Source organism: Cylas formicarius, unplaced genomic scaffold (genome assembly GCF_029955315.1).
Source record: "Cylas formicarius isolate icCylForm1 unplaced genomic scaffold, icCylForm1.1 PGA_scaffold_10__41_contigs__length_53128322, whole genome shotgun sequence".
Classification (NCBI taxonomy): domain Eukaryota; kingdom Metazoa; phylum Arthropoda; class Insecta; order Coleoptera; family Brentidae; genus Cylas; species Cylas formicarius.
The window spans coordinates 51,091,572-51,110,202 of NW_026844214.1; the positions used below are offsets into that span (position 1 = coordinate 51,091,572).

At 33.1% G+C, this 18,631-nt stretch overlaps 1 protein-coding gene and 1 non-coding gene across 2 annotated transcripts in view; both read right to left on the reverse strand.

The window, feature by feature from the left end:
- LOC132704539 (protein jagged-1-like) overlaps window positions 1–18,631 on the reverse strand; it is a 382,568-nt gene that overhangs the window by 116,759 nt on the left and 247,178 nt on the right. Inside the window, exon 3 of the mRNA XM_060674629.1 lies at window positions 13,038–13,092. Within this exon, the coding sequence (XP_060530612.1) occupies window positions 13,038–13,092 (55 nt within the window). The remainder of the gene's footprint in view (window positions 1–13,037; window positions 13,093–18,631) is intronic.
- On the reverse strand, window positions 12,831–12,902 carry Trnap-cgg (transfer RNA proline (anticodon CGG)). Its single transcript has one exon. It is a non-coding gene; the product is annotated as a tRNA-Pro (tRNA).

Here is an 18,631-nt window from a genome sequence, read left to right on the forward strand (position 1 = left end):
AATCGCAACTAAGGCACCAATATGGGGAATCAGTCATCCGTGAAAATGTTAGTACTTCCCAATTAGCCCCCCTCAAACAGTATATAAGCAGATGCAGAGTAAGATGCGAGCCATTTTCTAAGTAATCTAGAACATTTCTAAAAACCTATGTAATTATTTCTGTATTAATAACTGATAATTACACAGTAGCCGATTAGTTCAATCAACATTTGTACCTCTTGAGAATAACTGTCGACTATGATACATGAATATTTTAAAAATGAACACAGTTTTTTTTTACTTTTATTATTCTCTATCGCGGCCGATTTAGATAAAATTATCTCGGCGCCATTTTGAAGCCCTTCAATTATCTTTGTTTGGACCCTAATTTCCATAAAGGGCCATGTTGAACGCAATATTGATTGTTGTTTAAAAATCAAATACAAAATTGAGATTAATTTTTTCAAAAACGAAAATCAAGCACAGCCGGCGTACGGGAAACATTATTTTTTAAATGAGGGTTCAAACTAGGTTAAATTAAATTTGGTTTAAAAGTTCAAGCTGGCCAAAAATATATTTTAAGCCCTTTAACTAACAGAGTGTTAAAAAATTATACTTTTAATTGTACAAATTACGCTACTAACTAAACACGTTAAATATCCTTTAAGGATGTTGAGGATTCAAGGACTTTAAGCGGTCCCCAATGTCCAACGTTCTGGGGCTTAGTATAGTTTACAGGTTAACTAGGCTAATCTAGGCTCAAATCAGTAAGCCTGAAGGTCATGCTTTTTACAAAACTTCTGGATTCCTCCTGCGCTGGTTTTTGCTGAGTAGAACTTGCTGATGTTTCGCCAATCATCCTGTTGGTTTCTTCAGAGCTTGACTGAAACTGGCTCGTATTTTACTCTATACCTGGTTATATATTGTTTGGGGAGGTGGGCGGGCACTAATGAATGGTATCAACATCGTCTCGGATGACTGATTCTCATATGGGTGACAGGTAGAGACCTGAGTCGCGGTTAAGATTGTTAGGTTGTTTATAGATTTCTATAGACAACAGCTGATGAGGTTATTTGTCTTTGTCGTAAGGCTCTTTCGTGTTCTTTGAGTCTAGTTGATATTTTTCGTCCGGTCTCTCCAATGTATTCTTTGCCGCATATGCATGGAATGCTGTAAACTCCTGCCATCTCGAATGGAATTTTGTCTTTGATGGACCGAATATGTTGAGAGATTTTTGGACAAGTGGTAAATCCGGTTTTGACGTTATCAAAATAAATAAGAACTAAAAGTTCACGAAATGATTTATATTCACATGACAATTGTTTCGACAACACCGTATCTTTATGAAATGTAATTGTTTCTTGTTTTTGAACGAAACTGCACATTATACCTTGTTTGACCAAGAAATACTATTTACAGATGAAACTAACTTTTCCAGAAATACAGTTGTAGCATTTAAACAACGGTAAATGTTTGGGCTGGAATTGTTAGAAATTACTTAATTATACCCTTTTTCTTTCCAGAAATCCTAAGTGGCCATAATTATCGCCGGTTTTAGACGAACACTTGCCAATATTGCTAGAAGAACCGATACCGATATATTAATAAGAGGTATTTAATATTAAAAATTGAAATGAGGTGTAATGTAATGTAATAATGTAATATTTACAAACTACTTGCTATTATATATAATGAAAATTGACAATAAAACCTTAATTAATGTTGTTGTGAGAATTTAAGTCCAATAAAGAAGAGATATTTAAATCTAATTGAACGTTAAGCAATACGTTTGAATGTCTCATTTTGTAAATTATGTAAATAACACTCCATGGCCTCCAGTGAGTTTAATTTACTACTTTTTGTCGTCAAAAATGTGTTTTTATGTGTTTAAATATGTAGCATAATTAGAATCTAGACTATTGTTTTTAAACCCTCTTTGCATTTCTTGAAGGATTTACCTGTTTGTCCAGTGTAAATTTTAGGACATGGTCCGCATTTCAACCTGTAGACACCTGATTTTTGAGAATTTGGACACTTGGTTTTGTTGTTTTTTAAAAATTTTCCTATTGCGTTGTTATTTCTGAAAGCTATTTTTAAACCACATTTTGACACATGTTTTGAAACTTTCTCACTGGGTTCTCCTATGTATGTAATTGTTTTAAATTGTTCGTGTTCTGCATTAGATTTCGAAAAAATAGAGTTTATTGTTGTCCGGATTTGTTTTTTATTTATAATTTTATCGATAATGGACGGATTGTAGCAGTTGTTCAGAGTACTTTGTTTAATGATATTAAGTTCTTTGTAGTAATTTTCTGTTGAGACTGGCGTATTAAGAATTCTGTGTATAAAGGAGTAAAATGCAGCAATTTTGTGTATATAAGGGTGATTCGGGCTTATGTATGACTGTGTCCGTGTGTGAAGGTTTATGGCAATAGTTAAGTCTAAAAAATTAATAGATTTATCCTGTTCAATCTCGATAGTGAATTTTATACGATTATGTAATGAGTTAATGTAATTTAAAAAATAATTAACTTGTCTGTCCGTTCCAACAGAGCAAGCAAAGACATCATCCACGTATCTATACCACCATAGAAAACTTTTACTTAAAGGATGTTCTTATATGATATTTTGAAAATTATCCATAAAAATCAAAAAACAAAGTACTAAGTTGGTTTCCTATAATCAAACCTTCCTTAGAGATGTAAATTCAAAATAATTTTGGTTAAAGATACTATTAAGCAATCTAATAAATCTTGATTCACCAATGGGTTAACCTGTTTCCGAGTGAGTGTGAAATCTACTATATCTATCACATCCTTAGGAGGAATACTGGGAAATTAAGTGTTGCATTAGAAGGGATTTTGATATCTTTAATTTTGTTGATTAATTCAAATCAATTTTTAATTGCAAATTTTGGTTTAAAATCTGTGTGAAACTTTTAAATATCTACTAACTTTGTTGAGATTTTAACTGCTGCAGCTGTTGTGGATTCATAATTGTTAATAAATACTTGTCTTTGTCTTTCCTTGAGTTGTATTTGATACAACTCGCCAGGATCATGTTTGATACATTGGAAAAGTTCTTATTTTTGACGTTATACTTCTTCAGAACTTTTGATATGTGGTCAGTGACGTTTTGAATGTAAGGAAGGACCACAGTGGCAAGGGTAGGATTGCTGTCGGTCTCATTGCTATTGGAAGGTTGTGGTAAGTGTATTTCTTGATGGAAATTTTATTCTATAAAACTAAAATTCTTGCATGTAATCAATTCTTCTACCAATGAAAGATTCGAGAGTCTATAGAAATCTATAAACAATCTAACAATCTTAACCGCGATTCAGGTCTCTACCCGTCACCAATATGGGAATCAGTCATCCGAGACGGTGTTTATGCTCCTCATTTAGCTCCGCCCCCCTCAAACAATATATAACCAGGTACAGAGTAAAATACGAACCAGTTTCCGTCAAGCTCTGAAGAAGCCAACAGAATGATTGGCGAAACGTCAGCATGTTCGACAAATCCATCCAATTTGCAAACCGATTGGGAAACAAAGGCTTCGCGGTCTTCGATTTGCATATCATGCGGAGCGGACATTTTTCCCCGACATGGAAATCAATCAGGAAAAAAAAACACGCAAATTGTCTCAATCAATTAGCTAAATAATAGTCCCGACGAACATTATCATTAGTACAGATACAGACGGGGAAATATAGTCGGCCGGCGTTGTAATTTTCTAATAATTATTCTCAACTTGTATTGCCCGCATTTTCATACGAGACGGAACGTAGCAAATTGCATACGACAGTCGGTGGAATTCGCTGAACATTTTAAGTAAATGTATTTAAATAACATTACCTTTATATTGCCCGTTTTGTTTGTTCGCATGAAACGAGCAAACGGTTAAACTTTATTTCGACAGTAGATATTGTAATCATTATCCTAAAATCCCTGGGACCCTACGGCAATCAAAAAAACTCTCTTTTTTTTAATACCTAAAATAGTACAATAAAAATATTACAGGATATTTTATTATGTGATATCTAATGTAATACAATATTTAATAAATTGAAAAGTAGGCATCCAAACGTTTTGTTCAGTATCAAAATGTATCAGAATGTCAAAAGTCAATAGTCTTTTTTAAAAGTTTTCCAACTCAATTGCCGAACACCCTGTATAACCACCATATTTTCCTTTTACACTGATTTAAATCTGTTACAATTAAAAAAAATTTTTTTTCATCCTTCCGATTACGACAAGTATATTCCAATGTATCGCCGTGGCAAAGTTTGTTGAACCCATCACAAAATTCTAAAATTCTAAACGTATTGTATTATAAGGTTGTTCGGAAAGTTATTTCGTTTTTTCCCGTCAGAGGACTTAATTACGTTTTTTCGAAACCAACTTCACACTTAAGCCGCATAACAATTATACGTCTTGAGAGCTGATATTGCAAGGCTTGTGTGTGAAAAAGATCTATTAATTCTACGCAGTAGTTTTTGGTTGGTGCCCTTTTAAATATGGAGAGCAATAAGCAGCATTTTCGTCATATTTTACTTTTTTACTTCAGAAAAGGTAAAAATGCTGTCCAAGCGAGAAAAAAATTGACGGATGTGTATGGAGAAGGCGTGTTAACAGTACGCCAGTGCCAGAACTGGTTTGCAAAATTTCGATCCGGCAATTTTGATGTCGAAGATGCACCACGGTCTGGAAGGCCGGTCGAAGCTGACAAAGATGCGATAAAGGCATTAGTTGATGCAAATCGGCGAATAACCAGACGAGAGATCGGTGAGATATTAAATTTGTCGAATTCGACTGTTTATGGCCATTTGAAAGGCATGGACTTAACCTCGAAGCTCGATGTGTGGGTGCCCCATGTCCTTACGGAGCGAAATTTGTGTCGTCGCGTTGACGTGTGTGATTCGCTCCTCAAACGTCAAGAAAATGATCCATTTTTGAAGCGGATTATTACTGGGGACGAAAAATGGGTTGTATACAACAATGTTAAACGCAAGAGGTCATGGAGCAGAAAAGATGAACCGGCTCAAAGCGTGTCAAAAGCCAACATTCACCAAAAAAAAGGTGATGCTCTCCGTTTGGTGGGATGTCAAAGGAATCGTTATTTTTGAGCTTTTGCCGAACAATACAACGATTAATTCAGAAGTCTATTGTCATCAACTGGACAAATTGAATGATTCACTTAAAGAGAAGAGGCCCGAATTAATCAACAGGAAGGGTGTAGTGTTCCACCAGGATAATGCGAGACCTCACACAAGTTTGGTCACTCGCCATAAACTTTTACAGCTTGAATGGGACGTACCGCAACATCCACCATATTCTCCAGATCTGGCGCCTTCCGACTACTATTTGTTCCGGTCCCTGCAAAATTTTTTGGATGGCAAAACCTTTACCTCAAATGAAGATGTCAAAAACCACCTGAACCAGTTTTTTGCCAGCAAGGACCAAAACTTTTATGAGAGGGGAATTATGTTACTGCCAGAAAGATGGCAAAAGGTGTTGGACCAGAATGGCCAATATATAATTTAATAAAATATTTATTCATTATACGAAAACCGTCTTTCATGTTCCCCAAAAAAAAAAAACGAAATGACTTTCCGAACAACCCAATAATATGTAATAAATATTTTCATCATGGTTTCTGCATTTTGGAAAAAAAGAACATGTTAACGCTGCCAGCTATCGGCATATCAAATTTCTTTAATACAAAACACGGAACAAGATGTTTTTATTTGATTCAGAAATTCAGAAGATTATTTCGAGGTTAGAAGGTTTATTATACTTTGACCAGAAATATAGTGCTTTGACAACCGACCCCGTGATTAACTTTGCCTACTGTTTATTACTCCAAAACCGCAGATCCTTACCCGTAACTATTCCAGGGCCGTCCTAGCTGCACTAAGAAGCGGCATATAAGTATGTTTTCAATCTTTTTCTCCGAGCAATTATTGAAACATGTACATAAAAAAATTAGTACAAAGTAACAATTTATTAAGCTCTATTTCATTGCATTTCCACATATTATCACTATTAATATACAAAAAAAATCGTTATTATCGCTACTGTCGTCCCCTAGTTCAACCACGCCATTAATGGTTCTCGATAAATCTTTTCTTCTTTTATTACTGGTTTTTCACAGTTAGACCAGCTTCGTACTGTTATTTTAGTTACCTCTTGCCGAATTATGTTTACGGTACTATCATTAAACTTTGGTGTAGTGCTATTTCTTCTTATACGCGCTATCAACTAAGACCAAATCATCTCAATCGGGTAATCTCACAATATTTTTATTTATTTTATTTATTTATTTATTTATTTATTTATTTATTTATTTATTTATTACAAAGGTGCCCTAACATGAAGAACTAACTTCACAATTTACAAGGACACACTAACAATTATACCATTATTTAATTAACAAAGTAAAACTTAGAAGTAGGTACCTACCTATATCTACGATAAGCAGAAGATAAAAAAAAAATAATAACAATCAAACTTACCAAACTAAACCAACACTAACACTGTATATTAAGTGCGTGAATTACAAAAAACAAATGTGAAAAAATAAGGAAAACAAATCAAAAATTAAAATAAATTTATAAAAAACCCTAATTGCTTGATTTCGAAACGAATTAAGTGATAACGCAAAGATGTCAATGTGCGAAAAATAATTATTGTAATGTCTATGTAAAAGAGATATTGGGGAATTGTTACCTAAGTTTGTATTAAATCTAGGCACGTAAAATAATGAAGGAGTTCTTGTTATAACGACTCTGGCATTGAAGGATAGTTTTTCCAACAGTAAAGGACAGTCAATCCTACTATTAATAATATTATGCAAAAATATAGCACTGGAGATAATTCTTCTAACAGATAACTTCAGTCTATGGTAGAAATTAAGACTAGCTTCATACGAATGAGTTAGTAAGTTACGGTTAAATCTAAAATTTAAATGGAAAACAAACTTTTTTGTATTCTCTCGATTCTGTCTATATATTTACGATACTGAGGACTCCATATCACATCGCCATAGTCAAGGTGAGATCGAACGTAGGAATTGTATAGAATAATAAGCGGTTTGTGATCCTGAAATTCCTTGCTAACTCTTAATATAAAACCTAAATTTTTATAAGCTTTTTTACTATATTCTCAATGTGGATATCAAAACTTAATTTTACATCTATAGTTATTCCAAGATCCCTAATCTGCTCTACTTTTTTTATTTTTACACCATTGAATGTGTACTCAAAGTTTATATGATTTATCCGCCTGCTGAACTTAAGATAGTAACATTTATCAATATTTAAAAATAGACGATTATTCACACAGTATTCATAAAAACGATCAAAAAAAAACTAGAAAAAACACTATATTAAATTTACGTTAAAATTTCACACACAAGGTCATTTCAGTATGTTTTCAGATAATATTTGTATCACTTTATCCTTATGGTTCTTCAAGTATATTTTGCAGTCAAAAGTCCAGCACTTAGCTCCTGGATTTTTTCTGCAAAAATCGCGGGTTTTCTTGAATAACCCTTTATTTTCAAATGTCAGCTGCTCATTGATGTATATAGCCGAATCATTTCGGGATAATCCTGTTTCATTTAATTTAAGACCTTTCTTTTTCCGGATAGCAGCAATGACAGCATCTTTATCATTTTTAGATTTCATAGTAACAATTATAGAACGCGGAGTCCTGTTATCAGCATTCAGATGGGCAACCCTCTTGTAAGATTGAAAGGTATCCTTTTCGGTACCAAGAGCACCAAAGACTGAGTTAATTACCATACGTAGATCATTTCCGCACTTTTCTGGGATATTATTCATTTCTAGATTATTCATTCTTGTTTGCTGCTGCAGAATATTAACGGATGTTTTGAATTCACATACTTGTTTATTTAGATCTGTTACCTTTGACTCAATCTTTGGCATCTCCTTGACTGAATTTTCCATTTCAATCATCTTTATCAATCATATTATCTCCTTTTTGTTGTGCCATCGAATCGATTTTGTACTCTTTGTTAAAATGTTGTATTTCCAATAATTCCAGAAGATGTTTTTTCGTGTTTTTCTCTTCAAAATATAAATCATTTTCGTATAGAAATTCTTTAACCTATATTATCAAAAGCATCAAAAAAAAATACTTGTTCGCTCTGAAATTATTTATTTTGTTGCACTTAAGAATACATTACATGTGTCAAAAAAAAAACTCGAAACATACAAAAAAATACTGGTGCCATTCTCATTCAGGTTCAGTAGTTGATGAATTACAGGACTGTTGAAGGACAGCTGTATCATTCGGTGTATGTAACTCGACAGTTTCAACTATATCAGTTGGTTCCGCAAACTCTTGTAGATTTATGTTATCGTTCACATCTTCTTCGTCAGTCAAGATATCCACGTCGGGTGGACTATAGACCGCGTCACGATTTTCATTGTTATTGTCCTAATCCATCACGATCTCCTCCATAGCCGCCTCTAAATCCTTTTGAGCCAAATACCTCGGAAATGTCATATTTTACGAACTGTAACGTTCACTGCACAAGGCACAAACTAATACTAAAGAACACGCTAATTCCGGGATGTTTATTCTAAATGCACTGACTTGTCTAGACTTGCAATAACAAAGTTTTGTCTCACAGATAAAACCAGTAGTGCATTCACGCACCAGTAAATATTTTCAAAAAATAAAACATAATCAATATAGTATTTACAATGTATATGCTATAAACTTAGCAAAAATGGCAATACAAATCCAAAATATTTTTTTTTACCATTTTGGATTTACTTGAAAATGTGATATAAATTTATGTACCGCTCTCCTCAAATATTTCAGCAGTCATGTTTTAATGGTATTTCACCCTTCAAAAAATATTATTTTTCCATGTGAAGGCGGCACGTCTAGTACACACTTGTTACTGTTATCACACCATTCTATTTTTACTGTGTCGTGAGTGTCGAGTCTACACTATTGGCATTTAAATAATCCACTATCCATTGCGAAAATCTGTGAGATTCCATTAGCACTTGACGTTTATTAATTGTTTGGAACTGAAAATCCATTTTCGTTAAGTATAAAACGATTCTTTGGAACAACTAACGTCTGTCAGTACTTTTTTATGCAGTTCTTCTAGGGCTAGAACACCATCCATATTATGGTATTAGGTGTTATCATCGCTTAGTTTTGGGCTTCGTTTGCTACTTGGGGTATATAACTCCTCCCTCCTTAACATTCAAAAATAACGGAACGTTTTTTTCGAAAAAGCTTCAACATTTTTTTCTTGGCAGGTTTCCTCTGGTTTGGATGCGGTTTTCTTCGATTTTAGTCCCTTTTCCGAGAAGGGCTTCTCAATGATGAAAACTAAAATTAGAACCACGATTATTTACAAGAACAATAACAATTATTCGGAACGTATTTGTCTCTTCTTTCACTGGTTCCATGGGAGTTATTTTTTCTGCTATGTCTCTTAGCTGGTACATTTCGTCAATATTTATTTTCGAAAGACTGGGGGTATCCGGGACTTTCATTGCGTTCGCTTCCGTCAATTGGATTTTTGGTGAAAATATTGGTTTTCCGAAGTGGATTTTTACATCGTTGAAGAATTTTTCTTCATAAATTTCTATTTGACAGTTTACTGGTATCTTGATCAGTGCACTTAATTGTTGTTCTATAATTGTTCTTATTTGACCACATCACAATGGTCCATTCCGATGTGGTCAAATAAGTTCTTCACGGGGGTGAGTTTTTCCTTTACAAGAGTAGATTTCTTCGATGACGGGACATGTCTCTGCGGTAAAATTCGGGGGTGATTGTTGTTGGTAAGGTAATTTTGTCATGAATTATTTGTTTGTCATATTTGATTGGGTTTGAAGACATTATAAGCGTCGTAGGTTCCCTCACTTCCATTTGCAACAATTTTTCGTACAGTTGACTTCGGAACTTTGGTCATGTCACATGGTTTTATTGCTGCTCCTACTTCTCCTTCTGAATTTTTAATGATATGGTAAACATTGAAAACAATTTTTTTTTATTTGCAAAAACCGACGCAGGAGGAACCAGAAGTTTTATAAAAAGTATTACAGTAGCCCGTGGAAGTTTCTTTGAAAAAAAAAACGCTTAATCAAATTTAAAACGGTCCATTTACGTTTCAAATGAAAATTTCAGAATAACTATCTGTCGGGATGGTTTTTACCACGGTCCCGCGAAGGGACGCACTATATTTTTGTTCGTATTATACCACCAACGTCATTCTCAATTCTCCAGCGTCGCCTAACGAAGTCTCCGGATCCGCGATAATTGTTTTGTCATTTGATATCATAATTCACACGCGAAATGCAAATCTCGCGGCGCAAACAAACACTCGGAAATAATTGGACGCGCACTCAAATTACGCGGTCGGCAAAGTGCGCGCGTAGGAAGGGGACCTCTCTCGACGAACAGTCAATATATAAGCACTCTCGTAAACGATTTTAAAATGGGATAAAATACACTCGAAGTACTTATTAACGAATGTCAAGGCGGCGGAGACGCCCACCACCGCGCGGGAACGTCGTGATTTGCAAATCTAAACACAACGGGCGTTTTGTATGCTTTCGACACACACACACACACACACACACAGGCGTTAAAACCGTTTAACCGACACCGGAGGGTAATTTTATTTAAATGGCCGCATATTTCGCGAATTCCCTCGGCTTGTAAGCGCGGATTTTTGCCCACGGAAAATGTGCGGGGCGTTTTGTCCAGTCCCGCACATGACGCTTCCGGCTTTGCCATAAGAAACAAATCGACGATAGAGTAAAGTTCATTATCACATTGTTATGAGAAAATGTATATTATTATTGTTTATATATTATAGCAAGCATAAAAAAAATAAAAAAATATTTTTTTGCTATGAAATTATTTATTTTGTTGCACTTAAGAATACATTACATGCATCAAAAAAAAACTCGAACCATACAAAAAATACTGGTGCTATTCCCATTCAGGTTCAGTAGTTGATGAATTACAGGACTGTTGAAGGACAGCTGTATCATTCGGTGTATGTAACTCGAAAGTTTCAACTATATCAGTTGGTCAACTATATTAGTTGGTTCCCCAAACTCTTGTAGATTTATGTTATCGTTCATATCTTCTACGTCAGTCAAGGTATCCACGTCGGGTGGACTATAGACCGCGTCACGATTTTCATTGTTATTGTCCTCATCCATCACGATCTCCTCCATAGCCGCCTCCAATTCCTTTTGTATCTTAAGAGTTTAATTTAAATTGCAATATGTTCGTTACGGAGATATTTGACTGTGATCCTTCCAGTAAGTACGTATTTATGTACCTGATTCCCAAGCTTTGACCCTGTGAGGGTAAGGGTAAGTACCTGTACTCTATTTTTCTTACAGGTAAGTTTGAAAATAATCATTTTTTTCCCGTGTGCCTGTCGATTAACCAAGAATATTTGTTTGAAAATTATATTTATTTTGAATTCAATAACAGAAATGCGCAACTTTTGGAAGCCCCAAATTCAAAAAAAGACATCAATCATTTTGATATAACAGAATTAGATTTGGACGTTTACAATAAAAATATAAATATTCTTGGCTGTGGGGTTTTTTCTTATTATAATTTATATTATTACCAGAATCTTTGAGAGTCCGACCCGAGTTTTATTCCGCCGGATGAAGATTGAGACAGACTATACCATTTAAAATTATTTTTAAGCATACAGGGTGGCTCACAAAGAGTGACGAATAAAACATACACTTTATAAATGTATATTTTGGAATTTTTCAACCTTTACATTATTTTTTTTTTATTCACATTTTTCTGAATCTGAAAAACTGCTGGTTTTTAGATGCCATCCATGAACCCACCAATTTTTCGCAATCTTCATAACCGGCGAACTTTTGCTACGATAGTCCATGAACCAGTGATTCGAACACATGGTAATCACTCGGTACCACATCTGTAATAAAATGGGCTTCATCAATTGTAGCCGATTTGATTTTAACAGCTCGTAATAAATCACAACCAGTTGATTCCACGAAAAGCAGACAGAAAGTGGACATTTTTTCCTCTTCACGGGCCTCACACAAGACTTTCTTCGTTCAGGATTGTCGTAATCAATCACAAATCATATATCGCTTTTCTCTCTTGGCTTTAATTCATATGAGACCCATCATCCTTAATTTTTTAAAATGTTTCATTTCATTCTTCATCTTAACAATTTTTCTAGGTCTTTATCTTCGATTTTTTTGGGCTGTCCAAGTCGATCTCAGTCTTCTAAATGAAAATGACCACTGTCAAAAAGGGCAAACAATTTTCTACACGTTTGCTCAGCTGGTGCATGTTCATCATAAACATCTACAGAAACATGATGACTTTTTGCAACACGTCTACCCATTTTAAAATAACGGAACAAAATGCTCCGCAAAAAAATCACAAATAGTTGTTGTTTTTGTTCTGAAAAGCAATTATGTATGGCGTCAAATAACAGCTGTTTTTATGTGAAATTACTGCGATAGGTACAAAAAAATCTATGGCACTAGCGCCATCTGTTATCAAGGCGCAACGAATTAATTTAACTGATTTAATTTAGTTTTTCCAATATTTTAATTCTTCGAAAAAAAAAATTGTTATCACACTTGCAAAAAAAAATACGATAAAGCCATTATTTCTAATATTAGCATTGTTCGAAGATGGAAGAAAAAGGAGTTTAAAATATTGCAAGCATTATTAAAAATCAACAAGATGTGATTTTAAAAAACAGTCACTTAAAAACCGCAAAACAAAAATTTTATTATTGAATTATAGCAGATAAAACCCATTAAAAAAAAGGATGGGCCTGTCCGGGATTTGAACCCGGGACCTCTCGCACCCGAAGCGAGAATCATACCCCTAGACCAACAGGCCGGTTCGTGAAATCAGCCGACCTGTACGTGTAACGGAAGGCGGCGAGTCACTGATTGTAATAAAAAATTATATATTTAACATGACTTTAGTAACGCGTAATTTTCGAGAAATGGGAAACATCAAAAATATACTTACCAGGAATAGAAAAATTATTATGGTCCACAGCCTGCAGAATGAGAGTAAAGGATCTCTGAAACAAAAAGGAAAAAACAATTAGCGGCTAAAATTCACTGTCAAAATTAAACAAATGGCGGACCGAATGCGATCCAATTATAAGCCCATCCATGCGAGTAATTGTATATCGTTCAAAACGCTTATGTCCGAAGCTGGTTACATCAACCCACAGAAATTCCGATAGAAAGATATTTCATAATCTGTCGTTCTTCCTACTCGATGTCATCACAGGAAATGTCTCTTACAAACCGTATTTTAAATTTCCCTTATCTTCCGACTAATAAAATTAGCATTACAAATTATTGCAAAAAATTGTCGTTTCAACGCAGCGCATATAAACATCTGTTTTATACGGTTTTATTATTGGCCGTTAATTGATTATTATTGCATGGCCTTTGGTTGATATGGAGTTAAGTTTACGGGAATGATACCTATTGAAAAACCCATGGCAACAAAAGATTTTTGTTTATTTTTGAAGTTTAAGTAGAACCGCGATTATCCAAAGACAAGTGGACCAGCTTTATTTACGTGGTCTGTGGTACATTTCGCTTTCATGTTCTGTGATCGCGTGTTACCCTTTGTGACATTTCATCTCTGTATTCAGTGGTGATTTGACAACTTGCTAAGTGATTTGTGAATGTTGTGTTAGCTATGTGTAAAATACTGTGTTTATCATCTTTATATTACTTGTCGCAGGTATGAAATCATAACAGAACTAGTCGGATCTAAGTAATGATTGCTAATGGCTAAATTCGGAGTGTGTGAATCGTCAGAATAATATTTTTATTGTCATTAAGTTTAGTTTTGGTTAGTTTTAATTAAAAATAATCGTAGACCAAAACACGTTCATTACTGATATTAACAATAATAGTGTATATCGGTATCGGATACGTCTTACGGGGAACTGGTTTTTCGACGCATCGTGTGTGAGTTTAACTACCATTTAATGCATTAGACGCGTTTATAAACTCATTAGATGATATCGATGTAGTTTGACTACACGAACACATTTGATGGTCGATTTGCTAGATAAATGTTCCAGTTTAATTTGTTAGAAACAAACAGGATTTGGACGATAGTAAATAATTAGCCAAAATGAAAATTTTGTCGCAGAATATAATAAAAATACAGTCGAAACTCTATATAGCGAAATTGAAGGGACTGCTTTTTTTTCTTGAAAATTAACAATACACATATGCGTTCTGTAATATTTTATATAAATATTTAAGAATACATTTAATGTTTCAAATAATCGGTCATTTTCCTTAGAACTTATATATACATATATATATATATATATATATATATATATATATATATATATATATATATATATATATATATATATATATATATATATCTTTTGTTTCTTGTTTAAAAAACACTATTTTTGGTGAAAAAATTAAAAATATCTTGTATCTTGAACCCTTTCATAGCCAATTAAAAATAAAACAGACCACTGGAAATATCAAAATTTGTCCGCCCGGTACATACGAGTTTTCCTCAAGCTTATTAATTAAAAAGCGTCGCGACTTTCCGAGGCCTAACAGGTTGCATATTATAAACTGCGGCGTAAAAATGGTAATAAACTTGCGAAACTAATTCCGCGAGCCGATCGCAATTAAAATTACTTTATAATTGCTTTATCGCGAGCTTGGGCGTTAAAAAAAGGCAGCGCTTGTCGATCGCCTCTGGTGTTATTATAAAAACTCGGTTTTACGGCACCAATAAAAACCGAAGCTTCTTCTTCTTTTACCTTCGGATGTTGGCGGCCAAAACGGCAATCAACCTCTTCTTCTGCCAGCTCCGTAAAACAGAACACCGTTTATATTTATTATTGTTTTGTTTCGTAATGTGTGTTTTTGTGTATGTCATGTCAGGATACAATTAACCTAAACTCCAAAACAAAGGTAAATTGAAAATGAAGCAATTGCTTAGTTGAAAGGGTTTTTGCCTCTTTTTGAGATTTCTTTTTGTATTATCAGATTTGCATTAGCGTTCCTTCTCCGCTTCTTGTACCATCTCCTAGGTTTTTAGTTTGACGACCAACATAGCAGCAATCTTCACCTTGGAAACGGCAAATTGAAACATTTCCACTGATGAATCTCTTTTTCTGCCAGGTTCGCATGTTTTATTCCTGCATGAGCTGCAGTAATTCCAAATAACTAACAGGGAAACACTAAAATTTAAGCATCCATTTCCGTCAGTCCTATGGAAAGATTTCCATTTTCCATTTCCAGTCCGTGGCGATCACTGACTTCATTTACGCCATCGAGAAACCGAATACGCAAAGTAATAAAGACACTACTTCTTTCCATTGCAAATCATGGAAAATTATGATTTGCTGTTTTTGTTATTTTTGTTTGTAAATTTACAAAAATATTGCTTAAGGCAACAACTCATATGCAATATCACACAATTATATTTGTGTATGTGTGCTTTATAAATTACTTTGAAATTTACAATTATTTTTAGATAATGAGAAGAGAATATGTAAAACGCATTTTCCAATAATTGTGTTTGTTAAAATGCCAAAAAATAACTTCCATATGTGGTGGATAAAGAACTATCGAGAGTTTACTTGGGATGGCACGGATTTCTTTTGTACAGCTTGTTCGAAACGTATATACCAATTTTTCAGTTTTTTTTTTGAGCATGTATTAAAAAAAGTAAATGTTTTATGTTATATAAATTACGTATTCAAGCACCGTATTGGTAGTTTACGTTAACAATTTCAAAGTATTTATAAAATTTTTCTACCCATTATTTTATAGCAAAAAAATAATAAGATTGCCGCTTTTATAAATTGGGTATATAAGCACATTACTTGCAGTGTTGACAGTTTTTACTACTCAAATATTATATTTGATAGAAGTAGGAAAGATTTTTTAAAATTCGTATTTTTAACTAATTAATTATTAGCCCACACGAAATTGTTATTTTGGAAGATTGCAAAAAAGTTGAAAGGCTTCAAAATCCTGAAAAAAAAAATTTTTTTTTGGTTTTTATGGGCAATTTCACTAATTTTGTAAGAGAACGGAATTTGTTTAATTCAGAACAACACTTAATTTTAAAACTAAAATTCTGTCAGATAACTTTTGTAAATGTTGAACGAAGTTTTTCCATTTTTAAACATATGTTTACACATAAAAGACACAATTTTCGCCAAATTTTGAAAAACGTTCAGTTATAAAATGTTTTTATAATTGCAAATGTATTATTAATTGTATTATAAAGTTACTGTTAAGTTTTTTGTGTTTTGCAATTTGCTATTTAAGTATCAATGTGTAATTCTATGAAAAAAAACTTTTATTAGAATTTAATTAATTTATAAAGAAATAGTTATAACTTTATTTAAAATAATTATATATAATAACATATAATAAATATTTTAATAATAATATTTTCATTTTTTGTTAATTTCGATACATATATGTTTTCTGAAAATTTTATACGTATTTATAAATGATACTGGTCGATAGTATTCCGGGAAGATTTTGGTAAAAATGTTTTTGATTGTATCGTCCACACTAAATTTAATTTAAATTAATAATATGATATAGATTATTCCAAAGTATTCATGCGAAATAAAAACTAAATAATTTTTAATACTTAATACTTAAAAATAATAAAATAATTTATAATTATATTTGCATTTTTTGATGTACGATAACCTACACTGAATACATTAAAAAAAGGATTTCAAAAAGCAGTAAAAGTGTAAAAATACTAGACAAAATTAAAAACTCTTCCGATTGTTCTGCAAATTCTTGCAAAAGTTTTACCATTTAAATAAAAAATAAGAAAAAAAAAGAACTTTTGTTGTTTATATTTTATTAAATATATGCCCATTAGTAACGCTTCCGAGCAGAGATCGATATTTTAAACTTTTGTACAATTAAATAATAACAAAAAAAAGTCAGATTTTCACAGTCTATGACTAAGTAACTGTGCAAATCTGAAATTTTGTTGTTCTAAAATAATTGTGTTAGTTCAGTTAGTTCAGTTAATCTTTTGGTTAGTTTTGATTTAAATAATGACTAAAAATATTTTTTTGCTGAACATTTTGGAGCCTTTCCAAGCAAGATGTCAACCGATGTATATTTTGTATATAAATTTCTATAAAAAAGCTATTTAAACAATGTCTTTCATTGTTAAATAATAAATATCTAATAAACAATACAACAATAATAAATGCAGCAACGGAGAGTTTTTAATACAAAAATTGTATTTTTTTAATACTTAACGGTTTTTAATTTTCTACCTTACAAATTTAGGCTTATTTTTATTTACTTTATTTAGAAAAATGAATTCAATTCATAGGGCAAACTTCGGAAATACGGGAGCAATATCCAAATGTAACAGTAGAGAGTTATCTACAAATTATTTCAACTTTCCTAGTAACCCCCATTCGATTCACGAATCAAAACTTGAAGGAGGGAACACAATAAAATCAAAGCCGACCTGCAAATGGTACAGGTTCACATAACCATAAAGCGTGGCAAGGCAAAGCCGATGTTTACCTACGAAAACGACGCACCTGTGTACATAACGATCTCTGAACCTCTACGCTGTAAATCTTACGAAAATACCAAGAACGCTGACCTGTGACAGAATCGCTGCTACTCCAACGCCACGGAGGAGTTGCGCTGAGTCGAGCAATTTCCGTTGCTTGAAACTAATCTTAATATTGCTTTTAAAACTGAAAAGACTGTAGGACATTTTTTAAAAAACAATACAACTAAAAGGCCGTATAAAAATAAAAGTTCGGATTTTAACTATGATATTCATTTAAATTTCAACGCACCACTTTGACGATAATTTTGATATTTTACATAATCACACAAAAAGCAAAAAACCGAATTTGCTGGAAGCTATGGAGATTACAAAAATGAGATATTCGAATTTATTACTTAATGATTTAAATGCGTCTCCTTCGTAAAATTTAAATGTATAAACTGGTAATTAAAAAAAATCTATTACTACTTATGTCGGAATATTGTCATATTGTGTATTTGATAAAGGCACGGTGTCTTAAATTACTAAAAACTGTGAAAATCCGCCTCAGTCCAACTCTTTCAAAATATCCTGGCTTGTCTATATTATATATGGTTTCCGCGCAAAACGTTTATATTCATCGTATTTTCTTCAATTCGCTGTCCCATGTTTGACGTGAATTTGGATCTCGTATTGTATGAACTGGCCTTAAAAACTGTTACGTATAAAGGCGATTAGTAAACGCATTCCTCTATAACCTCGTCAAGAGAAGAAAGTACACATTCCTAATTTGACAGCCCGCTTGATGGATGGGTAGTAAATAAAATATATGAATATTTATAAATAATACGAACGTTTCTAGTCCCGAGTCTGTAATTTCGTATTGGGCAATACGGAATCGCGCCTGGCTAATGAATATTCTTGATTGACATCATTTTTGTATATTTAATGCACAGGAAGAGGCTTGGCGCAATGGAAGATTTTCGATGTATTATAATAAACCTACCGATTAACGTTTTTGTATTCGCACCATCACGAAACGTTTATAAAGATGTACC